Raw genomic sequence first — 25,070 nt, forward strand, 5'->3', positions numbered from 1 at the left:
GTAGGTAACTGTGGAGAGATTTGTTAGTGGTTTTGACATAATAGATTGGCAGAGGGGAGAAAATCATAGATTGGAACAAATGGAAAGGAACAAATTCGGGTACATTGTCCCATGTCGTATTGAAACAATCTCTTGGTTGTGAAAATGGGTCAGTTTAGTTAAATAGTTGCATCTCATTTTAGGAGGTGGTGGTGTTGTAAGTGTGTTTCTGACAAAGTCAGGTATAGGCACATAGGCATTTAATAAAAGACATTTCTATAGAAACAAAAAGGAAACAAAAGTTAATGTTTGGAGCAGTCTGTAAGCTTGTCTCTCAGTCTGGAGGGGAGCCAGCTGAGAATATTTCAAGATTTGTGTTTAAAGTATCTATAGTTGGGGTGGAAGTAGGAAATGGCAATCGGACAGATTTTCCTGGATTGCCGTTTGAATGAGGTGTTTCAGTGAACTTTCTGTCCATAAATAAGTTGTTGTGGTGATTCCTCCAAAGTTAATATCAAATTGTCTAGCTTTAGTGTGCAGAGCTTCAGGAAAAGCAGTTTTAATTTCAGTGATTCCAAGTCAGAAAAATGGGAGAAAATGTTCAAATATTAGTTTGGAGAGCTGGTCAGATATTGGAGGAAACTAAAAATTCAGATGTAGTCAAATTGCAAGTAAATAATAAAATATCAAAAACTGTGAGTTAGAATCTCATGTTTACTGTAGTTTTTTTTTTTTCTGAAATACTTTTTTTCTCCAGTTCCCCCATTTTTACCAAAAATAATCAGAGTAAGTTCAATTGACTTGTAAAATAAGTTTAGTGTCATTATATTTGGCCTGATTATTTATATAAGTACTGCAAGAGTAGTGATTGGCTATTTAGGCTTTTTAAGAATCTCCTCTGCTGAAACTTACAAGAAATCTCAGAGTAGACCTTTAAAAGTCTCTCATCTTCAGGCTGGGAAATGAAGCCATGGGCTTGCCATCATCAGATTTTACCTGTAGTACCTGGGTATACTCTTTTTTTTCAGCTCAAAGAAACATTATTTCTTATGTGACAGTGTTTCCCATGTAATTTAGCACGTCAAATAAGCTGGTTTATTATCTCTTTTTTGTATGTTTCAGGGACCCTCTGCAACATCCCAATATTAGGTTGAGGTTAAAAAGATTCAATTTTAGAATCTGAACTTTGATTTTGAGAAGCCTGTCAAACATGTCAAAGGTTTAAAAGATTGGATCAGAGTAGGATCACAGTTCACTGTGAAATAATGGTAATTCATAAGTCAAAGTCATAATTAAAAGGGAGACTCACATATGAAGTTACCTGTGTAAGTTTATACCTACTAAGTAGTAGCCCCTGAGATTGAACCCACATAGTCTGACTCTATAGTGCATGCTCTTAATTGCTGGGATAAATTGCCTCTCCATTTATTTTAGTAAAGTCAGCTTTATAGAAATTGTTATTGATCAAGCATGATAGAAATTCTAACCAACTCAATAAGCATAGGAAAAGGAACACAGTAAAAATATTGAAAGGAGACCAAACTCTTGTTTGCAGACACAGATGATTAGTCTTGTTGTGCCATAAAACTTAATAGACTAAATAGCAATTCAGTAACTTTAGCGCATTCATTGCCTTAATTCTCTTCCCTTATTTTCTTTTGTTTCTAAATGAAAATGTACAGACACACACATTATTTTCTATAACAGATTAGTATGTTTCCCATTTAACATTTATTTTTCAGCTGTCATGCATCTCTTTTCCTTTGCTGTCAACACTCCTGAAACAGTTGCCTGTATTTTCTGCATCTACCTCCTGAATTGCCCACACATACTTTTAAAAATGTTTATTATGAAATACTTCAAATTTACAGAAATGTGCTGAATATCAATTATGTATATACCCACCAACCAAATTTTACAGTTAACATTTTGCCATACTGGCCTTAGATCTTTGTTATCTTATTGTTCTTGTTTGTTTATATTAAAAGTAGAGCACCCATTATCTGTCTTATTCCCCCCTCTCCCCTGAAGTCTCCACCATCCTAAACTGGTGTTTATCCTTCTGATCTATGTTTTGAATTTTTTCTATATGTGTATGTATCTATAAAATACATGTTAGTTTTATATGTTTTTAAAATTTGTATTAATATCATACAGTAGATATTTTATTGTAAGTTGCTTTTTTTTAATCAAATTTTTTTTTTTTTTTTTTTTTTTTTGAGACAGAGTCTGTCTCTGTCACCCAGGCTGGAGTGCAGTGGCATGATCTCAGCTCACTGCAGCCTCCACCTCCCAGATTCAGGTGATTCTCCTACCTCAGCCTCCAAAGTTGCTGAAATTATAGGTGCACACCACCATGCTGATTTTTGTATTCTTAGTAGATATGGGGTTTCACTGTGTTGCCCAGGCTGGTCTTGAACTGCTGACCTCAAGTCATCCACCCACCTTGGCCTCCCAAAGTTCTGGGATTACTGGCGTGAGCCACTGCACCCGGCCACTTTTACTAAATTTTTAAAACATTTTTATACATGTAGATCTACTTCATTCATTTAATGATCTTACGGTAATCTATCAAATGAATGTGCCAATTTGTTTATTTCCCTGTTGGTAAACATTTAGATTGTTTCCAATCTTTTGCTATTATAAACAGTGTTACAGTTTACATCCTTGTATATATCTTCTTGTGTGCCCATATGAGGGTTCTCTGAGTAATATACTTGCAAATGGAATTGTTTAGACAACAAAGTAGTGTAGTTCTACTGATTGCCAAGTTGATTTCCAGATTGTTTCTATTCTCATCAGCAGTGTCTGATATTTGCTATTTTTCACATCCTTGCTGATGCCTACTATTTTTAGTCTTCTTAATTTTTGCTGTGGTGGGTGTTAGTGATTACTCATGACATTGAACATCTTTCCATATGTTTGATGACCATTGGAATTTTCTTTTCTCTGAATTATTTATTCATGTCATTTGCCCATTTTTTCTGTTGAGTTTCTGTGGTTCTCTTATTGAGTTCTAGAAGTTTTTTCTGATTTCCCAATCTCTAATCCTTTGCTAATTTTATGTGTTGGAGGTACTTTCTTCCAATTTATTATGGCACATCATTTAACTTGGCTTCTAGTGACTTCTGTTTTAGTTTACCATTCTTTAAGGCTTAAGAGTGTGTGTGTGTGTGTGTGTGTGTGTGTGTGTGTGTGTGTGTGTGTGTGTGTCTTATTTCCTTTCCTATTTTAATGGAATAAAGGATATTCTCTTATATATACATTTTATAGTTTAGCTTCTTACATTTAGGCTTTTAATCCATCTGGAGTTAATTTTTGCAAGCTGATCAAAAGAAGGATTTTTATCTTCCACATGATGGCTAATGGTCCATGTGGCATTTTATTATCCGTTCCTCACTGGTTTTTAATGCCATACTGCCATATACTAAACTCCCAAATATGCATGACTCTGTGGGTTCCGTTCTCTTCCTTTGGTTGTCTTTGCCTATATCCATACCACATATTTTAATTAATACAGCTTTTCAATAGATTTATTATTTGGAAAAAGAATCCTCCCTCCTTTTTCTTTAAAATGCTTTGGCTATTTTTGGTGTCCTACATCTCCTAGTATTCCACATGAATTTGGAGATCAAATTGTCAAGTTTCTTTAAAAGAAACAAACTCTGGAATTTTGATTTATGAATACATTGAATTTATAGACTAATTCAGAGAGAATTGACATATCTATAGTGTTGATTCTTCTCTTTCAGGAAAATGTATGCCTTTTAAAACTGCCTTTTCTGCTCTTTGGTGAGGTTTTATAGCTTTTATATAAGGTTCCTGCACATATTAAATTTGTTCATAGTTACTTTATAGTTTTTGTTAATATTGTACAAGGAGATTTTTCGAGATGACCTTTCTATATTGATTGCTGCTGCTGTATTAAAATGTTACTGATTTTTGTACATTGTTTTGTATGGAGCAACCAGGCAGAATTCTTTTAAAATTCAGTTTCTAGATTTTTATGACAATAAGAATAATGGCAGTTTTATTTTAATTCCAATCTTGTAGTTTTTTCTTTCTTTTATCAGATGTCTAGGATCTCTAAAGTATTGGTGAACAGAAGCAGTGATAGTATGACTTCTAACCTTGTTCCTGATTTAAAAGGGAACATATCTAATATTTTACATTAAATGTGGTATTTATCATAGGATTTTGGTAGATAGTTTTTATTAAGTTAAGAAAATGTTATCCCCAGTTTGAGTAAGAGTGTTTTGTTTTTGTCATGAATGGGTGCTGTATTTTGCCAAATGCTTTTCCTGCATTTATTGAGACTGTCATGTTTTCTTCCTTTGTTCTGTTAAACTGTTAATGTGTTATTTGTTCTAATAAACATTTTTTCTAACCTGTTAATCTTTTCAAAAAAGCTACATTGGAGTTTGTGAAATCTCTCTATTGTTTCTCTATTGTTTGCTGTCATTTCTGTACTTTTTTCCTTTTTTCTCCCTAGCCTAACTGATACTTCTTTTTTACTAGAGATTTTGTTTATTAATTTTTATTAATATTTCACAAGTTGATGTGTAATGTTTTCATTGTCATTTTCAATTTTTTAATAATTGTACTTGATCAAGTTCTAGTTTGTATTGTTAGTATGCATGTATATACGTTAGCTTTTCTCCAGTGTGTATACCTAATTCAGGTGTGTAACTTTTTTTTTAAATAAATAAATGAAAAAAATGAGTGAATCTGGTCCAGTTAGAACTGCCAAATGATCTACTATATGACTAGAAAGTCAGTTATTTGCATATTTTACTGTAAAGTATCATACTAATAAAGTATAAATTCATTATTTATCATATGAGTTTTTTTCATCCTCAGTGGGATCTTCCCACTCCACAAACAAGATTGGTGAATAAAAATATTTATCTTTTTTCTTTCCTAGATTACTCAGAAGTATCAACTTCATGAAGTCACTGCTTATCTGTTGGAAAAGAAAGGAGATATTCATGGTGCCTTCCTAATAATGTTAGAGGTAACATTTTACTATGTTTCTTTCATCATATTTCTGTCTATTCCTCTATTCATTCATGCATCCATCTTAATTTCTTTTGTTTCAAAGCAAGTTGCAGACAGTAATATATTTTATCCCTGAATATTTTTATCATGCATAGCATTAACTAGAGTTTAATATTTCTTTGTGGTACTTTTTTAAAAGGTAAAATGTACAACAGTAAAAAAAAAAAGTCATAAATGCACCATTTGATGAGTTTTTGACAAGTATTTTTATGTATATACCACAATTTGTTTGCCCATTCCTCCTTCAGGGGACACCTGGGCTGCTTTACCTTTTGGTTGTTGTGAACAATGCTGCTGTGAACATGGATGTACAAACACCTTTGAGTTCTTGCATTTATTTCTTTGGGATATATACCCAGAAGTAGAATTGTTGGATCAAATAGCAATTCTATTTTTAATTTTTTGAGGAATTGCCCTACTGTTTTCCATAGCAGCTATGCCACTTTACATCCCTACCAGCAACACTCAGGGGTTCCAGTTTCTCCGCATTCTTGCTAACACTTTCTGTTTTCTTGATAGTAGCCGTCCTGATGGGTAAAGTGACGTAGCAGTTTTGTTTTGTTGTGTTTTTTAATATTGTCATGTGGCTAGGAATAGATTAGGGATATCATATTTATATTTTAAAATGTTCCATATTGGCTTCTAGTTTCTTTCTAGCCATATGATTCTAAAATAAGCCAGCAAGAATCATCCACAGAGGCTTTGTGTAGGCTCTTAATCTCTTTTAATCTGTAAATTACTCCTATACCTCTTTTTTTTTCTTGCAATTTATTTGTTGACGATACCATGAACCTAGTTTTAAGGAATAAATAAGAGTATTTCTGACATCGATGAGAGGAGAAACAGGAGATCTCTGTGGGGAATGAGGCCATCATTCATAAAGGTTTAGGAATACAAAGCAAAGAAGTATGGATGACTAAGAGAGTGCCAGCAGCTTCACTAGGGCTCCGCTGTGTGATATATAGGCAGGTCAGGAGAGAAACAACGGTTAGGTCCAGATTTGGACAGATTTTGTTGGACATACTAAAGAATGTTAGCTAATCTTCTTGTCACACGGGATCAAATAAAGGTTTTTAAGCAAGAAACTGATTTGATGTTTGTTTCGTAAAGACTGCTGTGGTGACTGCTGGGGGATAGGAGGCAGGATACAGAGAAGAGGGAGGTAAAACAAAGCAGACAGTACTTGGGAGGCCATTGCAATGGTACAGATATGAGTCTATGAGAGCTTGAACTGGGTGTGTCAGTGGCAACGGAGAGAAGAAGGCTAGATTTGAGAAGTTATTGATCATTTGCATATGGTATGAGGTAACTGAGAGGAAGTAGTTGATGATCTTAGCTTATAAGCTTTTTACTCATAACCCAGTATATTATACCCCGTTTACTCATAACCCAGTATATTAGTCTCTTTTGTGTTGCTCTAAAGGAATACTTGAGGCTGGGTAATTTTTAAGGAAAAGTTTATTTGGCTCAAAGTTCTGCCGGCTGTGTTAGCATCTAGCATCTGCTTCTGGTGAGGACCTCAGGAAGCGAGGGTAAAGGAGAACTGATGTGTCACATGGCACGAGAGGGAGCAAGAGTGGGGTTGAGGGAGGAGTGCCATGCTCTTTTAAACATCCAGCTCTCATGTAAACTAATAGAGGGAGAAATCACTCATTACCACAGAGGGGCGCACCAAGCCATTCATGCAGATCCACTCCCATGACCCAGACACCTTCCACTGAGTCCCACCTTCCAACATTGGGAATCACATTTCAACATGAGATTTGGAGGAATCAAATATCCAAACTATATCACCCAGTATGAATTGGATTCCCTTATCCAAAGTGACTGTGGTGGGATGACAGAAGCAGAGGTGGGCAAAATGAGTGCTACTTGATCTTTGGGTCCCTTTTCATACTGCTAGCTCTGTACTTTCTATAAACACAATAATTTACTTCTGACTGACAGTAAAGGACTGTTCTTAATAACCTTGCAGTTTTGAGGGGTTTACCTTTAAAATATGTTAAATCAAGTATTGGGTGGGTAGAACTATAAAGTGTTCCTTTTTAACTCCTATGTTCTTTTATCTCCTAGAGGCTACAAAGCAAACTTCAAGAGATAACACATCAAGGTGAAAGTAAGTTCTTGAATATAATTACAACATTTTTCATCCATGGACCTCATGTTTTAAAAGATGTTTAATAAATTGCATTTATTATGTAATAATTACACTTGCATATATGCATAATTACTGTTTATTCATTTTAACATGGATCCAAATTTTAGCTAATTTTCAAGAGTTCATAACAGGAAATCATAGAAACCATTGTGGCTTTGTGATGTTAATTTTCAGTGGAGTTAAATATACAGAAAATTAGGCACCGTTTGTTGGTTATCTTTTTTTTTTTTTTTTTTTTGAGACAGGCTTTCGCTCTGTTGCCCAGGATGGAGTGCAGTGGCACAATCTTGGCTCACTGCATCCTCCGTCTTCCAGGCTCAAGCAGTCCTTCTGCCTCACTCTCCCAAGTAGCTGGGACTACAGGCACGTGCCATCACATTGGCTAATTTTTGTATTTTTTGTAGTGATGGGGTTTCACCTGTCACCCAGGCTGGTCTCAAACTCTTGGCTCAAGTGATCTGCACACCTCAGCCTCCAAAGGTGGTGAGATTGTAGACATAAGCCACCACGCTAGGCTGGTTATCTTTTTGTTTATACTTTTGCTGTAACAAAAGTATGGTTTGGTTATGTTTAAATGAGGTATATAACTAAATCCTGAAAATTAATGTGCCAAACAACAGCAAATCAGAGCTTCTAATTAGTAGGACATTGAACATAGCCAATGTTTCCAAACTGAATTTATACAGTTTTAACCCAAAGCAGTAAAAGTTGACAGTTTAGTATCTTGAGTGGTTTTGTCCTTAGCAAATATAAAATTTTCATCATATTCCTTGATATTTCAAAAAAAATTATTTTAATAAATTGTGGTGGCCAGGCACGGTGGCTCACACCTATAATCCTAGCATTTTAGGAGGCAAAGGCAGGCGGATCACCTGAGGTCAGGAGTTCGAGATCAGCCTGGCCAACATAGTGAACCCCGTCTCTACTAAAAATACAAAAATTAGGCGTGGTGGCACACACCTGTAGTCCCAGCTACTTGGGAGGCTGAGGCAGGACAATCGCTTGAACCTGGGAGGCGGAGGTTGCAATGAGCCGAGATTGCACCACTGTGGTCCAGCCTGGGTATCGCAAAAGAGCAAAACTCCATCTTTAAAAAAAAAAAAAAATTATGGTAAAATATACCCTAACATAAAATTTACCACGTTAACTATTTTTAAGTGTACAGTTCAGTAGCATTAAGTATATTCACGTTATTATATCATCATTACCCCCATCCACCTCCAAAATTTTTAATCTCCCAAACTGAAAATCTGGACCTATAAAGCAACAGCTCCCTTATTCCCCTCTCCTCCCAGCCCCTGGCAAACACCATCTTACTTTCTTTTTTCACCATTCTTTTTCTGAATTTGATTACTCAAGTATCTCATATGAATGAAATTATATAGTGTTTGTCCTTTTGTGACTTGCTTATTTAACTTAGCGTAAGGTTCATAAATGTTGTAGCATGTGTCAGAATTTTCTTCCTTTTAAAGGCTGAATTAAATTCCATTGTATGTATAGACCACATTTCATTTATTCATTCATCCTTCAATGGACACTTGGGCCACTTCCACTTTTTGTCTATTATGACTAATGCCACTATGAGCATGAATGTACAGTATCTCTTCATGACCTGGCTCTCAATTCTTTTGGGTATATAACAACAAGTGGGATTGCTGGATCAAGTATTAATTCTGTTAATTTTTTGAGGAATGGCCATACTGTTTTCCCTAGTTGCTGCTTCATTTTACATTCCCACCAACAGTACACAAGGGTTCTAATTTCTCCACATCCTTTCTGACATTTATATTCTGTTTTTTTTAATAGTAGCTATCCATATGTGTGTGAGGTAGTATCTAATTATGGATTTGATTTGCATTTCTCTAATGATTAGTGATGATTTTCGTGAGTATTTTGGCTATTTATCTACCTTATTTGGAGAAATGTCTATTCAAGTCCTTTACCCATTTTTTAATTGGGTTGTTTGTTTTCATATTCCTTGACATTTTTAAAGTAGCCCTCCTGAAGATCAGGGAATCACTTGGTGGATGATTTTTAGATTATCCTCTTTAACACACATTTCTTAGAGACCCCTTGTTCCACACATTTCACTAACATACCGTTTCCCTAATTCTCTGTAGATTACTTACCTATATTTTTGTAGTAAGGTCCTAGATGATAGGGTCTGTGTTGTTTTATGATCATCAGGTATTATGGTAAATCTTTTTGGAACGTCAGTGAACACTTGATTGACTTTTTTAATATTGATAGTTCCACTGGACACTTAATTACCATTTTTGTACTATCAGTATGTGTTCAGTGAATTTGGTTATGTTTGTTGCATTTTGTGGCAATTTTAAAAATTTAGTGTTATAAAAATAACCTTTTTTTTTTTTTTTTGGAGACGGCATCTCATTCTGTTGCCCAGGCTGGAGTGCAGTGGCACAATCTTGGCTCACTGCAACCTCTGCCTCCCAGGTGCAAGCAATTCTCCTGCCTCAGCCTTCCGAGTAACTGGGATTACAGGTGCTTGCCACCACGCCCAGCTAATTTTTGTATTTTTAGTAGAGATGCGGTTTTGCGGTATTGGTCAAACTGGTCTTGAACTCCTGACTTCATGATCTGCCTGCCTCGGCCTCCCAAAATGCTGGGATTACAGGTGTGAGCCACCGTACCCAGCCCCACCACCCTCCCCCTTTTTTTTAGATAGTCTTGCTCTGTCGCCCAGGCTGGAATGCAGTGGCGTGATCTCAGCTCACTACAACCTCCGCCTCCCAGGTTCAAGTGATCCTCGTGCCTCAGCCTCTCAAGTAGCTGGGACTACAGGTGCATGCCACCACGTCCAGCTAATCTTTGTATTTTTAGTAGAGATGGGGTTTCGCCATGTTGGCCAGGCTGGTCTCGAACTCCTGACCTCAGGTGATCCACCCCTCTTGGTCTCCCAAAGTGTTGCGTTACGGGCATGAGCCACTGCACCCAGCCAAGAATAACTTTTCAAGACAATACATGAAAGACTGAGAAAAAAATTAAGAGCATTCCCCCAAAATCACCACAGTCATTTGCAGGTGGTATGTCTGCAAAGGCTAGTGTTTTGAATTCCAGTGAAAATAAATTTTCCAGAAATAGTCTCATGCCTGCCATCTACTTTCTTACTTTTTTTTTTTTTTTTTTGAGATGGAGTCTCACTTCGTTGCCCAGGCTGGAGTGCAGTGGCGCAATCTCGACTCACTGCAACCTCTGCCTCCCAGGTTCAAGTAATTCTTCCTGCCTCAGCCTCCCAAGTAGCTGGTATTACAGGCACCAGCCACCACACCCAGCTAATTTTTGTATTTTTAGTAGAGTCAGGGTTCCACCATCTTGGCCAGGCTGGTCTCAAACTCTTGACCTCAGGGCGATCCACCCACCTTGGCCTCCCAAAGTGCTGGGATTACAGGCATGAGCCACCACGACCGGCCCCATCTACTTTCATATTCAATTTTGATAGTGTACTTAAGTATTTGGGAGGATTTGCTAATTGTGCTTTGTTCCTATGGGCTATACACAGACTACTAAAACACAGATTCCCCTACCCACTGCGCAAAGAACGTTGGTCTCCTGAAGGAGACAGATGAGTAAATAAAACCTTGTAGTACCAGTAGAATGGTGTGTCATAAAAGGTACATTGAGAGTGACTAAGGTGTGTGGAAAATTACGGAACTATTTGTAACCCATAAACCAGTGAGTTTTGTGGAAGACCTTTGAAGAAAGACTGGAAGAATAAATAGCAGTTTGCTAGAAGCAGGAGAAGAACCTTCTAGGCTGAGGAAAACATGAACATGGAAGTGCCTGACTAGTAATCAGCAAGTAAAAAAGAATAGGGCAACACCAGAGCACGGAGGGTGAGATGAGCCCAAGTCTTTACTCTGTTTACTTAGTGTCAGATCCTTACTTACATTCTGTTTTTCAGAATTAGGAGTCTTTGGTGGTTTTTATGGAAGGGAATGATCTGTTTGAACTTGTGCTTAAGAGAACCCTAGTGACAGTATAAAAGAGAATGAGGGAGGCAAGATTGGGATGTCAGAAGTTCAACTAAGAGACTGTTGCAGTAGCATAGACGAGGTGATGAAAAGCTCCACCAGGGTAAAAGTTGTGGTCATATGCAAGCACAGAAGTAGAATCAACAAAAATTAGCAAGTTATCTGAATGTGTGGGGTGAAGGAGAGGGAAGCACCAAAGATAAAGATTTATAAACTCGTTGACTTAAAGATGATTATTCCATTAACTTGGTTTGTAAATGGAGGAGGAGGAGCAGATTTGAAATGAGAAAAATAAATTGAGTTTTGCACATATAAAGTTGAAAGTGCTTGCAGGACATCCATGTGGAAATAAATGTCTTAGGTTCATTAGAAGATTCGACCTGTAGATTTTGAATGGAATAAAGATTGGAGATGTGTATTTGAAAGTTATGAACAAAGACATGAGAGTTGAAACAAAAATGGCTGAAATCATTGAGAAAATGAAGAGAGACCTAAAATAGTATCTTGGGGGGGATATCTACGTTTAAGAAATAGGCAGAAGAAGAGATAGTATACCAAGAAAGGTGAATGATAATCTCTCTAGTAACTAATCCTTAGACAGATGATTGGGGATTTTCCATATTTCCATAGCATATTGAAATGCTAAGTGTGATGTGCTTTATCTGTCCTACGAATGTAAAACATTTCTGTGGGAAACTCTTATTTCACCGAATAATCTGTTTTTTAATCTACAAAACATTAGTATCAGGTTTTATTAATTATTATATACTAGAAAATGAAGGTGATGCAAAGGAAAAAAAGTTTAACTTTTCACAGAGGCTCTGAGATTATCAGCAACATATCCTTAAATGATGTTTATACTTTTTCTAAATCTAGATACCAAAGAGGATCCCTCATTGAAGGATGTTGAAGATACCATGGTGGAGACCATTGCTCTTTGCCAGAGAAATTCACATAATTTGAACCAGCAGCAACGTGAGGTAGGAGAATGACTGTTTAGGTATTTAAAAGCCTGTACTTGGCCAGACATGGTGGCCCACGCCTGTAATCCCAGCACTTTGGGAGGCCAAGACGGACAGATCACCTGAGGTCAGGAGTTCGAGAACAGCCTGACCAACATGGAGAAATCCCATCTCTACTAAAAATACAAAAAATTAGCCGGGCGTGGTGGCACATGCCTGTAATCCCTGCTAGTCAGAAGGCTGAGGTAGGAGAATTGCTTGAACCCAGGAGGCAGAGGTTGCGTTGAGCTGAGATCGCACCATTGCACTCTAGCCCTGGGCAACAAGAGTGAAACTCCGTCTCAAAAAAAAAGAAAGCTTGTACTTGTCTGAAACTAGGAATCAGTTCTGTTTCCACTGCCCTCTCAGCCACCCGGGTTTAATTCAAGTGGATTTTAATCACTTTTTAGTGTTCCCAGGAGTAGGAGACTCCTGAAGTTATTATAAAGAGTGTGTGGCTTGTTTGTTCTCAACAAAGGCTTTATATTCATGGTTTGGCTGTGCTGCAAAACTTAAGATGCATGAATATTAGATGTGCCTGTTCTCTTTGGACTGAGATTTTGTGAATTCCATGTAGTTGTACCAGAGATAGGTCATCATTTATCATCGTCTCTATTCCCTGTGGTGAAAGTAAGCATGAAGAACTGGAGGAAAGCCCTCAAGAGAAAGCTGAAGAAAGGTTAAAGAAGGCTATGGTGTAGTAATTCTCAACCTTGGTTGCACACTAGAGTCACCTGGGGAGCTTTGAACAATTCCAGTACTCAGGCTGCACCCCAGATCAATTAAATGAAAGTCTCTGGGGATGAGACCCAGTCACCACCATGTTTTAAAGCTCCCTTCATGATTCCAATATGCAGCCAAGGTTGGAACCACTGCTATCACAGATCCCAGATGGCACAAAAGAAGAAAACAAAACTGAAGGAGGTATCATTGAGCAGCAGGTGCAGGTGGGAGTTACAGCAATGAAGCAGAAACTAAGGGGGCGAGATGTGATTTGATAGTTAAATTCTGCAATAGTTTTAAGAAGTAAAGTTGTATCATGATATGACTTAACTCTTTGTCTGCCCTTCCAAGGCTCAGGCCTCTGACTTGACACTGCCTGGCCTCTTTCCAATGCCTGGGTTTTTGAAATGGGGAACAGGTTAATTATATATCTATATTTAGCCATACATGTTACAATGAAAATAATAAATCATGGCATATTTTCTGTTCTTCTGAGATGAGCAAATTTCTCCCTTAAGTTTTTGTCCAGAAGTTTTCAAGGTCATAAATTATGAAGTCTTTAGAATGTAAATTGTGTATAACAAGCCTATTTATATAAATGTGATTGCTTTTCTTTATTAAAAGAAACTTTCTGTGAGATGATACATACTCATCATTTTTTAAAATCATGAAATATAGAAAGTTATGCAGAAGAATGGGTTTTTTTAATTAAAATAGATTCATCCCATCACTTAGAAATAACCGTCATTATCATTTGGTGAACATAACTCTAGTTATTTTTTGTCTGCCTAGGTTGATATAATTTTAGTAAAATTGCATTAAATAATGCTTGCTTTTAAAAATATAGTACTCAAAAAATATATGTATATTACTCAGCTTCCCATAGGAAACTTACGTAAAACTAAAGAATGTTCTTAATTGATGCATAATAATTATACATATTCATGGGATTAATGTGATATATTGATGCATGCATACAATGTATGATGATCAAATCAGGTTACTTAGGATATCTGTCACCTCAAACATTTATCATTTCTTTGTGTTGGGAACATTGAGTCTTCTAGCGGTTTTGAAATATGCAATAAATCATTGTTTACTGTAATCACTCTACTGTTTTGTTGAACATTAGAACTTATTAAAATTCTATCTAATTGTATGCTTGTACCCATTGACAAATCTCTCCTCATCCCCCCACCCATCCTTACCAGTTTCTGGTAACCATTCTACTCTATTCCTCCATGAGATCAACTTTTGTAGCTCCCCACATGTAAGTCAGAACATGCGATATTTGTCTTTCTGTGCATGGCTTATTTCATAACATTGTGACCTCCCCTTCCATCTTTGTTGCTGCAAGTGTCAGGATTTCATCCTTTTTTATGGCCAAATACCATTCTATTGTGTATATTTACTACATTTTCTTTATCCATGCATCCGTTGATTGACACTTAGGTTGATGCCATATTTTGGCTATTGTGAATAAGTGCTACAGTAAACAGGGGTGCAAGTGTCCCTTTGATATACTGATTACAATATATTTCCTTCAGATAAATACCCAGTAGTAGGATTGCTGAATTATATTGTAGTTCTGTTTTTAGTTTCTTCAGGGACCCCCATACTGTTTTCCAAAATGGCTGTACTAATTTACATGCTCACCAACCATGTACAAGGCTTTCCTTTTCTCCACATCCTCAGCAAGAGTCATCTCTGATCTTTTCTATCATAGCTGTTCTAAGAAGTGTGATGTGATATCTCATGGTGACTTTGATGTACATTTTCTTGATGGTTAGTGATGTTGGAAGATTTTTTTCATGAACCTGTTGGCCATTTGTATGGCTGACATGTTGATCGTCTTTTGAGAAGTGTCTATTCATATCCTTTGCCCACTTTTTAATTGGATTATTTAGTTCTTTTTTGCTATTGAGTTGTTTGAGATCCTTATATATTCTAAATATTAGTCCCTTGTCAGATAACTAGTTTGCAAATATTATCTCTCATTGTACATGTTGTCTCTTCACTCTTTGGATCATTTCCTTGCTGTGCAGAAGCTTTATAGTTTAACATAATGCTACTTGTCTATTTTTTTGTTTTCGTTACCTGTGATTTTGAAGTATTAGCTGTAAAATTTTTGTCTAGACCAATGTCCTGAAGTATTTCCCCTATATTTTCTTCCAGTAGTTTTATGCATGTTGGCTTTACGTTGAAGTCTTTAATCTATGCTGAGTTAGTTTTGTATATTGTGAGATATAAGAGTCTAGTTTCATTCTTTGCCATATGAATATCCAGTTTACCCAACACCATTTACTGAAGAGGGTGTCTTTTCCCTAATGTATATTATTGACTCCTTTGTGAAAAATCAGTCAGCTATAAATATGTGGATTTATTTCTGGGTTCTCCGTTCTATTCCATTGGTCTATGTGTCTGTTTTCATACTAGTACTGTGCTGTTTTGGTTATTACAGCTTTGTAATACATTTTGACATCAGGTAGTATGATGCCTATAGATTTATCCTTTTTGTTCAGACTTGCTTTGGCTATTCAGGATTTTTTGTAGTTCCATATGAATTTTAAGATTTTTTTTCTATTTCTGTGAAAAATGTTATTGGTATTTTGATAGGGATTGCATTGAATCTACACATTGCTTTGGGTAGTATTGTCATTTTAATATTCTTCTGATCCATGAGCATGGGATGTCTTTTTATTTGTGTATATTCGGTTTCATCAGAGTTTTGTAGTTTTCCTTATAGAGGTCTTTCACCTCCTTGGTTAAATGTATTCCTAGGTATTTTGTTTTATTGTTCGTAGCTCTTGTAAATGAGATTGCTTTCTTGACTTCTTTTTCAGATAGTTTGTTATTGGTATGTAGAAATGCTACTGATTGTTGAATGTTGATTTTTGAATCCAGCAACTTCACTGAATTCGTTTATCAGTTCTAACAGTTTCTTGGTAGAGTCTTTAGGTTTTCATATCTATGAGATAATGTCATTTTCAAATAAGGACAGTTTGATTTCCTCTTTTCCAATTTGGATGCCTTTTATTTCTTCCTCTTGCCTTATTGCTCTGGCTAGGATTTCCAGTATTATGTTGAATAACAGTGGTAAAAGTGGGCATCATTGTCTTCTTCAAGTTCATAGAAAAAAGGCTTTCAGCTTTTTCCCATTTGGTATGATGTTAGCTGTGGGTTTTGTTATATATGGCCTTTATTATGTTAAGGTGTGTTCTTTCTCTGCCTAATTTATTGAGATTTGTATCATGAAGAGATGTTGAATTTTGTCAAATGCTTTTTCTGAATTGATTGAGATGATCATGTGGTTTTTGTTCTTCATTCTGTTGATGTGATGTATCACATCTATTTATTGACATGTTGAATCCTTGCATTTCTAGGACAAATCACACTTAATCATTACAGTCGACCCTTGAACAACACAAGGCATGGGGTGCTAACCGCCTCGCAGTTGAAAATTTGCATATACCTTTGTCCTCCTTCCTCATTTCCCCTCTTGTATTCATCGATATCTGTTGTTCCCATCATTACGTCCAGGTGTACCCAATGTTTAGCTCCCATTGTAATTATGTGTATATGTTTATAATTATTATACATTTCCATTTTTATGATATGTATGATGCCATGCCAATAATGAAATTCCCATGGACTCATACTTGCTTCCTACTCTCCCCTTCACATACCTACTAATTTTAATTAATCACAGTGTTTTACCTAATTAAGGTTTATAACACATTCTTTTCTGTGTCTATAATTTCCATAGTTGTTTAACCTTTATTTAGGTAGATCATACGAGTCTTTTTGTTACAATTTTTTTATTCCTAAATTTTTATTTTTATTCATCTTTTGATTGGCAGCCTATATTTGGACTTTTTTTTTGTTTTTTCATTTAACTTGCTCTTTCTTCCCCCCAACTTTTATTTTAGAATCAGAGATTACATGATTTTTTGTTGTGTCTCTGCCAGGTTTTGGTATCAGAATGATGCTGGCCTTTGTTACCTAGATATATTGCATGGTGTTGAGGTTTGGAGTATGAATGAATATTCTGTCTCCCAGGTAGTAAGCATAGTACCCGATAGGTAGTTTTTATTCAACTCTTATCCCCCTCCTTCCTTCTTATATTCCCCAGTGTCTGTTGTTCTCATTTTTATGACCATATGCCCAATAATTAGCTCCCACTTACAGATGAGAACACGTGGTATTTGGTTTTCAGTCTCTGCTTTAGTTTGCTTAGGATAATGGCCTCCAGCTCCATTTATGTTGCTGCAAAGGACATGATTTCATTCTTTTTATGGCTGCATAGTATTACATGGTGTATATGTAACACATTTTCTTTATCCAGTCCACTGTTAATGGGCACTTGCTTGAGTCCATGTCTTTGCTATTGTGAATAGTGTTGCAGTCAACATGCGGGTACATGTATCTTTTTGATAGAATGATTTGTTTTCCTTTGGGTATATTCCAAATGGTGGGATTGCTGGGTCAAATGGTAGTTCAACTCTCAGTTCTTTTGAGAAATCTCCAAACTGCTTTCCACAATAGTTGAACTAATTTACACTCCTACCAATAGTATAAGTGTTCCCTTTCCTCCGCAGCATTGTGAATGTCTGCTATTTTTTGACTTTTTAACAAAAGCCATTCTCACTGGTGTGAGATGGTATCTTACTGATTTGCATTTCTCTGATGATTAGTGATGCGTAGCATTTTTTCATGTTTATTGGCCACTTGCGTGTCTTCTTTTAAGAAGTGTCTGTTAATGTCCTTTACCCACTTTGTAATGGAGTTGTTTTTTGCTTGTTGATATAAGTTCCTTATAGATTCTAGATATTAGACATTTGTCAGATGCATAGTTTGTGAATATTTTCTCTCATTCTCTAGGTTGTGTATTTACTCCATTGATAGTTTCTCTTGCTGTGCAGAAGCTCTTTAGTTTAATTAGGTCTCATTTTTCAGTTGTTGTTTTTGTTGCAGTTTCTTTTGAGGACTTAGCCATAAATTCTTTACCAAGGCTGATATTGAGAAGAATATTTCCTAGGTATTCTTCTAAGAGTTTTTTACTCTGTGGTCTTACATTTAAGTCTGATCCATCTTAAGTTGATCTTTGTATATGGTGATACATAGTTCCCCAGTTTCATTCTTCTGCATATGGATAGCCAGCTATTCTAGCACCCTTTCTTGAATAGGGAGTCTTTTTCTCATTGCTTATCTTTTTTTTTTGGTCAACTTTTTCAAAGCTCAGATGGTTGTGGGTGTGGGTCAGCTTTTGGATATGTTGCTGGATTTGGTTTGCTAGTATTTTGTTGAGGATCTTTGCATGTATGTTCATCAGGAATATTAGCCTGATGTTTTCGTTCTTTTTTTTTTTTTTTTCAATTGTGTCTGCCAGGTTTTGGTATCATGATGATGCTGGCCTCATAGAATAAGTTAGGGAGGAGTCTCTCCTCCGTAATTTTTTGAAAGATTTTCAGTAGAATTGGTGCCAGGTTTTTTTTTTATATGTATGGTATAATTTGGCTGTGAATCCATCTGGTCCTGGCCTTTTTCTCATTGGTAGGCTTTTTATTACTGCTTCAATTTCAGAACTTGTTATATTGATCTGTTCAGGGTTTCAGTATCTTTCTGGTTCCATCTTGGAAGGTTGTATGGTTCCAGGAATTTATTCATTTCTTCTAGGTTTTCTAGTTTGTGTACATAGAGGTGTTTGTAATAGTCTCTGAGGGTTTTTTTTTTAATATATTTCTGGGGGTCAGTGTTAATGTCCCCTTGTCATTTCTGACTGCATTTATTTGGATCTTCTCTCTTTTTCCCTCCTTCCTTCTGTCCTTCCTTCCATCCTTCTGTCCGTCCATCCATCCTCCTTCCCTCCCTCCCTCCTCCTCTTCTTCCCTCTTCCCTTCCTTCTCTTTTTTTTTTTTTGAGTCAGGGTCTTGCTCTGTCACCCTGTCTGGAGAGCAGTGGTATGATCGACCTCCCAGGCTCAAGCAATCCTCCCACCTCAGTTTCCCAAATAGAGTAGCTGGGACTACAGGCACACACCACCACACCCTGCTAACTTTTGTGTTTTTGTAGAAACAGGGTCTCCCCAGGTTGCCCAGGCTTGTCTCAAACTCCTGGACTCAAGCAATCTCCCCACCTCAGCCTCCCAAAGCTGGGATTACAACTGTGAGCCATCTCACCCAGCCTCTCTTTTTCTTACTAGTTAGTGGTCTAGCAATCTTAGTTATTCTTTCAAAGAATCACCTTTTGGTTTCATTAGTCTTTTATGTGGTTTTTCTTGTCTCAATTGTACTCAGTTCAACTCTGATTTTGGTTGTTTCTTCTCTAGCTTTGGGGTTGGTTGGCTCTTGTTTTTCTAGTTCCTCTAGGTGTGATGTTAGGTTGTTAATTTGAGATCTTTCTAACTTTTCGATGTGGGCATTTAGCACTATACACTTACCTCTTAACACTGCTTTAGCTGTGTTCCAGAGATTCTGGTATGCTGTATCTTTGTTTTCATTGGTTTCAAAGAATTTCTTGATTTCTGCATTAATTTCATTGTTTTTACCCAAAAGTCATCCAGTAGGGTTGTTTAATTTTCATTTAATTGCATGGTTTTGAGAGATCTTCTTAGTACTGATTTCAGTTTTTTTTATGTTGTGGTCTGGGAATGTGGTTGGTATGATTTTCGTTTTTTTGAATTTTTTGAGTATTGTTTTATAGCCAATCATGTGGTTGATTTTAGAGTATGTGCCAGGTGGAAATGGGAAGAATGCATATTATGTTATTATTGGGTGGAATGTTCTGCAGATGTCACTTAGATCCATTTGGTCAGGTGTCACATTCAGGTCCTGAGTATCTTTGCTAGTTTTCTGCCTCAATGATCTGTCTGATACTATTAGTGGAGCATTGAAGTCTCCTACTATTATTGTGTGATTATCTAAGTCTGTTCATAGGTTTCTAAGAACTTGTATTATATATCTGGTGCTCCATTGTTGGGTGCATATGTATTAGGATACTGAAGTCTTCTTGTTGAATCAATCCCTTTATCATTATTTAATGCCTTTATTTGTCTTTTTTGTTCATTGTTGTTTTAAAGTGTCTTTTGTCTGAAATTAGAATAGCAACCCCTGCTCTTTTTTGTTTTTTTGTTTGCTTGGTAGATTTTTCTCCATCCATTTTATTTGAGTCTATGGGTATCATTGCATGTAAGATGGATCTCTTGGAAGACAGCATACCATTGAGTCTTGCTTCTTTATCCAGCTTACCACTCTGTGCCTTTTAAGGCCTGTTTATGCTCAAGGATACTATTGTTATGTGCAGATTTGATCCTGTCATCATGTTGTTGGTTGTTGTGCAGGCTTCGTTGTAGTTGCTTTATGGTGTCAGTGGTCTATGTACTTAAGTGTGTTTTTTGTGGTGGCCAGTAGTAGTCTTTTGTTTCCATGTTTAGCTTAAGGACCTCTTGTAAGACATGTCTGGTGGTAACGAATTTCCTTAGCATTCGTTGTCTGAAAATGATTTTATTTCTCCTTTGCTTATGAAGTTTAGTTTGTTTGGATATGAAGTTTTGAGTTGGAATTTTTTTCTGTAAGAATGCTGAGTATAAGCCCCCAATCTCTTCTGGTTTGTATGGTTTCTGCAGAAAAGTCCACTGTTTGCCCAATGGGGTTCCCTTTGTAGGTGACCTGCCCCTTCTCTCTAGCGGCCTTTAATTTCTTTTTTCATGTTGACCGTAGAGAATCTGATGACCATGTGTCTCGGTAATGGCCATCTTGTATAATATCTCACAAGGGTTCTCTGCATTTCCTGAGTTTAAATGTCAGCCTCTCAAGGTCAAGAACCTAGCGAGGTTAGGGAAATTTTTGTGGACAGTATCCTCAAATATGTTTCCCAGGTTGCTTGTCCTCTCTCCCTCTCTTTCAGGAATGCCAAAGGTTTGGTGTCTTTACATAATCTCATATTTCCTGGAGGTTTTGTTCATTTTTTTTTCTTTTTTTCTTTGTTTTTGTCTTTATTTTTTATTTGAAGAACTGGTCTTCATTTTTTATTTGAAGAACTGGTCTTCAAGCTCTGAGATTCTTTCTTCAGCTTGATCTACTCACTGTTAATTCTCTCAATTGTATTATATGATTCTTGCAGTGAGTTTTTCAGCTCTGACAGATCAGTTTGGTTCTTTTCTTAAAATGGCTATTTCATCTTTCAGCTCTTGTATCATTTTATTAGATTCCTAAGATTCATTGGATTTGGATTCAACTTTCTCCAGAATCTCAAACATCTTCATTCCTATCCAGATTCTGAATTCTCTATCTGTCATTTCAGCCGTTTCAGCATGGTTAAGATCCATTGCTGGGGAACTAGTGGGGTTGTTTGCTGTTAAGAAGAAACTCTGGCTTTTTGAGTTTCCAGAGTTCTTTCTCATCCATATAAGCTGGTGTACCTTTAATATTTGAAGTTGCTGTACTTTGGATGGCATTTTTTGCTTTTGTATTCTTTGGTGCCTTTGAAGGTTTGACTGTGGTATAATGTGGGTCAGTCAACTGTCTTCATTTCCAGAAGATTTCAGGGGGCCAAGGCTCAGCTCAGCACTACTGGGCTGCTTGTTCTAACCCTGAGCGGCTGAGACCAGGCCTATGGCTTTGTGCTCTGGCCCCGCAAGCTTATGTACTTGCTGCATTGGAGGAGCTAAAATGTTTCTGATCAGCTGGTAGCAGTGTTCCAGTGGGGGCTGCCAGCTAAAGCACTTTATTGAGGCAGTGGCTGCAGAGTCCATCCTTGTGTGTGTGTGTGTGCCAGCAGCAACAGCGGCATGACAGGTACACATGCTTGTGCCAGCATGGACAGCAGTGGTATGCGGTGTGCTGCACACCAGCAGGGGTGGGGTGGCAGCATCTTCATGGGGGCCGGGCGGCAGTGGGTTCTTTTTTTTTTTTTTGAGACCGAGTCTTGCTCTTCTTGCCCAGGCTGGAGTGCAATGGCGTGATCTCGGCTCACTGCAACCTCCACCTCCCAGGTACAAGCGATTCTCCTGCCTCAGCCTCCTGAGTAGCTGGGATTACAGGCACCTGCCACCACGCCTGGCTAATTTTTTTGTATTCTTAGTAGAGACGGGGTTTCACCATGTTGCCCAGGCTGGTCTTGAGTTCCTGACCTCAGGTGATCTCTGCCCACCTCGGCCTCCCAAAGTGCTGGGATTACAGGAGTGAGCCACCGCACCCAGCCATTCATTTTTATAATAAATATTTTTCCTAAGGCTTAGGGAGAACACAGAATTTAGAGTCAGGTAATTGGCTGTGTGATCTTTGAAAAATTACTTAACTTCAGTGAGCCTCAATTTCACATCTCCAGTGAAGATAATACCTACTGTATAGGGTTATTATGAGATTTAAATGCAAAAATGTAAATGTAAAGCATTTAATAGTGATTAACATAATATAAATAAATGATAGATTTTTTTTAATCTCTTGACATGGTTGATCATGTTAACTGATACAGTTTTAACTTCTATTTCCTGGTCCGTGTTGACTTAGGAAATATAAGATAATGCTTGATGTGGAAAAAACTTGGGATAACCTTTACTCATTTTTCTTGCTTGACATAGCTAAAGAAAATTGGGTGGGGGACAGCTAGTGGGGGTGCTTATTTCTTTATGCAGCAATAGTGTTATTTTAAACTTTGTCAGTGATAAATTTTTAATAGAGTAGGTAAGAATCTAGCAGGAAGCTCTTTCCTGGCTTCCTTCAACCTGCTCTCCCCTGAGACACGTGAGATTGCAGTTCCAAGGCCTAGACTTACTTAACGTTGGCCTCCTTATGTTTCCCAAGGCTTCATGATAAAGATGCCTGTTCTAGCTGTGGTTTCTGCTTTGTATTGTCTTTTTTTTTTGCCCCGAGTATTTCCATTTTTATTTTTTCTAATTTTTACCAACAAATGTATGTGAGAAGTACCTTTCGACCTGTAAAACATTATGCTGATGTTAGTTATTCTTTTGTTTTTCATTGTTTTCTTTGACCACTTTTCTTTTTCTTTGATTTTCTCTGACATTATAGGCACTTTGGTTTCCATTATTGGAGTCAATGATGGCCCCTCAGAAGCTGTCCAGTTCAGCCATTCCTCATCTACACTCTGAAGGTAAGTTCTTCAGAATTCAAGTGACTGAGTCCACCTGTATCATCAATCCAATATTTGTCTGCAGAAACTATCAGTATAATATCTTTTTCCAATAGCATATTCTTATGATTTTCCTTAATGAAACCATATAGTATGGTTGATCTCATCTTTCATGTTTCTTTCTGTTGTTCCACTCATATAATTTATCTTAAATAATTGTAGTCTTTATAACTTGTCAACAGTTAATTTTAAAATATCAAATAGGCCTTGGTTAGCTAAGTTTCTAAGAAGCTATATAAATCCACTGTTTTCCATAGACTTACGGGAAAAACTGAAAACTCTTATTTTAAACTAACCTGAATATTAATATTTTGTTATAACAGCTCTGAAATCTTTGACCATGCAAGTTTTAAATAGCATGGCAGCTTTTATTGCCCTTCCATCAATCTTGCAAAGAATCTTACAGGTGAGTTAAAAGGGGTGAATATTAAATATTGATTTCAACTAACATTTTAGTTATATATAAATAACAGTGAATTGGGCTAATATTTAAATGGATCTCAAGCATAATGCAGCTCATTTTTGGCAATAGCTAAATATCTAAATATCTAACTTCCGACCCTCATTCTTGAATCTTTTCTGTCAGTTTATTGGTGTGACTTTGCGTGACCTTCAGTTAGGGCATGCAGCCTTCAGATACTCCATGTTGCCTTGGGATTCAGATATACAAGTTTGCTATTGGTTTGCTAACTGGGAGGGAGTTATCAGCTGATTATAATTTTTAGACCAAAAAGATAATCTAAAAATTAATACAGGAATTTCCTAAGCATTGGTTGTTATTTAGGCTTCTAACTCATCCTAAAATTATTTTTGTCTTGAATACTCATCCTTGACTGTAAAGTCTAGCTGGCTTTGTGTCCAAAGCTTTTATAGGAAGCATCATTTTGGTTTGTTTCTTTCAACAAAAAAGCCTGAACCTTCTCGGCTTCATCAAAAGAGAACACTCAAAATACTCCAAGATATATTTTTAGAAAAAAACCTGTGAGCATTCTTGGGGAAACAACAGGAATTATACTTAGAATCCATTTTGTCTGTCCTCACTTTATTCAGTATAGGCACACATGTGCATGCACCCCGCCCCCCACACACACACATACAAAGCAAACCGTAATATGATGCCATTAGTCCTTATAATTTTCAAATGATTTTTATTCAGTGAAGAATGTTCCTATCAGCTCTTTTAAGACTCACCAAGCTTGGCCGGGCACGGTGGCTCACGCCTGTAATCCCAGCACTTTGGGAAGCCGAGGCAGGCGCTTCACAAGGTCAGGAGATTGAGACCATCCTGGATAACATGATGAAACCCCATCTCTACTAAAAATACAAAAAAATAGCCAGGCATGGTGGCAGGCGCCTGTAATCCCAGCTACTTGGGAGGCTGAGGCAGGAGAATGGTGTGAACCCGGTAGGCGGAGTTTGCAGTGAGCCAAGATCGAGCCACTGCACTCCAGCCTGTGCGACAGAGCAAGACTCCGTCTCAGAAAAAAAAAAAAAAAAAAAAAGACGCACCAAGCTCTACTTCCCATCTAATATTAAGCTTCTGGGGCTTTTCTGATAAAGATGACTACATCCTGTAGTCTTTGTCATTACATGGTATACTATCATTTAGAATACTTTTTTTTTTTTCTTGAGACAGTTTCACTCTTGTTGCCCAGGCTGGAGTGCAATGGTGTGATCTTGGCTCATCACAACCTCCGCCTCCCGGTTTCAAGCGATTCCCTTGCCTCAGCCTCCCGAGTAGCTGGGTTTAGAGGCATGTGCCACCACGCCTGGCTAATTTTTTATTTTTAGTAGAGACCGAGTTTCTCCATGTTGGTCTGGCTAGTCTCAAACTCCTGACCTCAGGTGATCCGCCCGCCTCAGCCTCCCAAAGTGCTCGGATTACAGGCATGAGCCACGGCGCCCGGCCAGAACACATTTTTACATGTATTATTTCATTTGATCTTAGCAATTATCATGTATTGAATAATTCTTTGATATAGACTGCTTCACATATCCATTTTAAAG

At 37.2% G+C, this 25,070-nt stretch overlaps 1 protein-coding gene across 6 annotated transcripts in view; it reads left to right on the forward strand.

The window, feature by feature from the left end:
* The window catches only part of VPS8 (VPS8 subunit of CORVET complex), a 234,631-nt gene that overhangs the window by 145,833 nt on the left and 63,728 nt on the right, over positions 1-25,070 (forward strand). For all 6 annotated transcript variants that reach the window (XM_032171818.2, XM_058426256.1, XM_058426252.1 and 3 more), the window contains 5 exons: positions 4,904-4,993; positions 7,111-7,153; positions 12,067-12,170; positions 22,943-23,024; positions 23,387-23,469. In XM_032171818.2, coding sequence (XP_032027709.1) covers positions 4,904-4,993; positions 7,111-7,153; positions 12,067-12,170; positions 22,943-23,024; positions 23,387-23,469 — 402 coding nt within the window. The remainder of the gene's footprint in view (positions 1-4,903; positions 4,994-7,110; positions 7,154-12,066; positions 12,171-22,942; positions 23,025-23,386; positions 23,470-25,070) is intronic.

The sequence above is a fragment of the Hylobates moloch genome, unplaced genomic scaffold, assembly GCF_009828535.3.
Source record: "Hylobates moloch isolate HMO894 unplaced genomic scaffold, HMol_V3 SCAFFOLD_13, whole genome shotgun sequence".
NCBI classification, from domain to species: Eukaryota; Metazoa; Chordata; class Mammalia; order Primates; family Hylobatidae; genus Hylobates; species Hylobates moloch.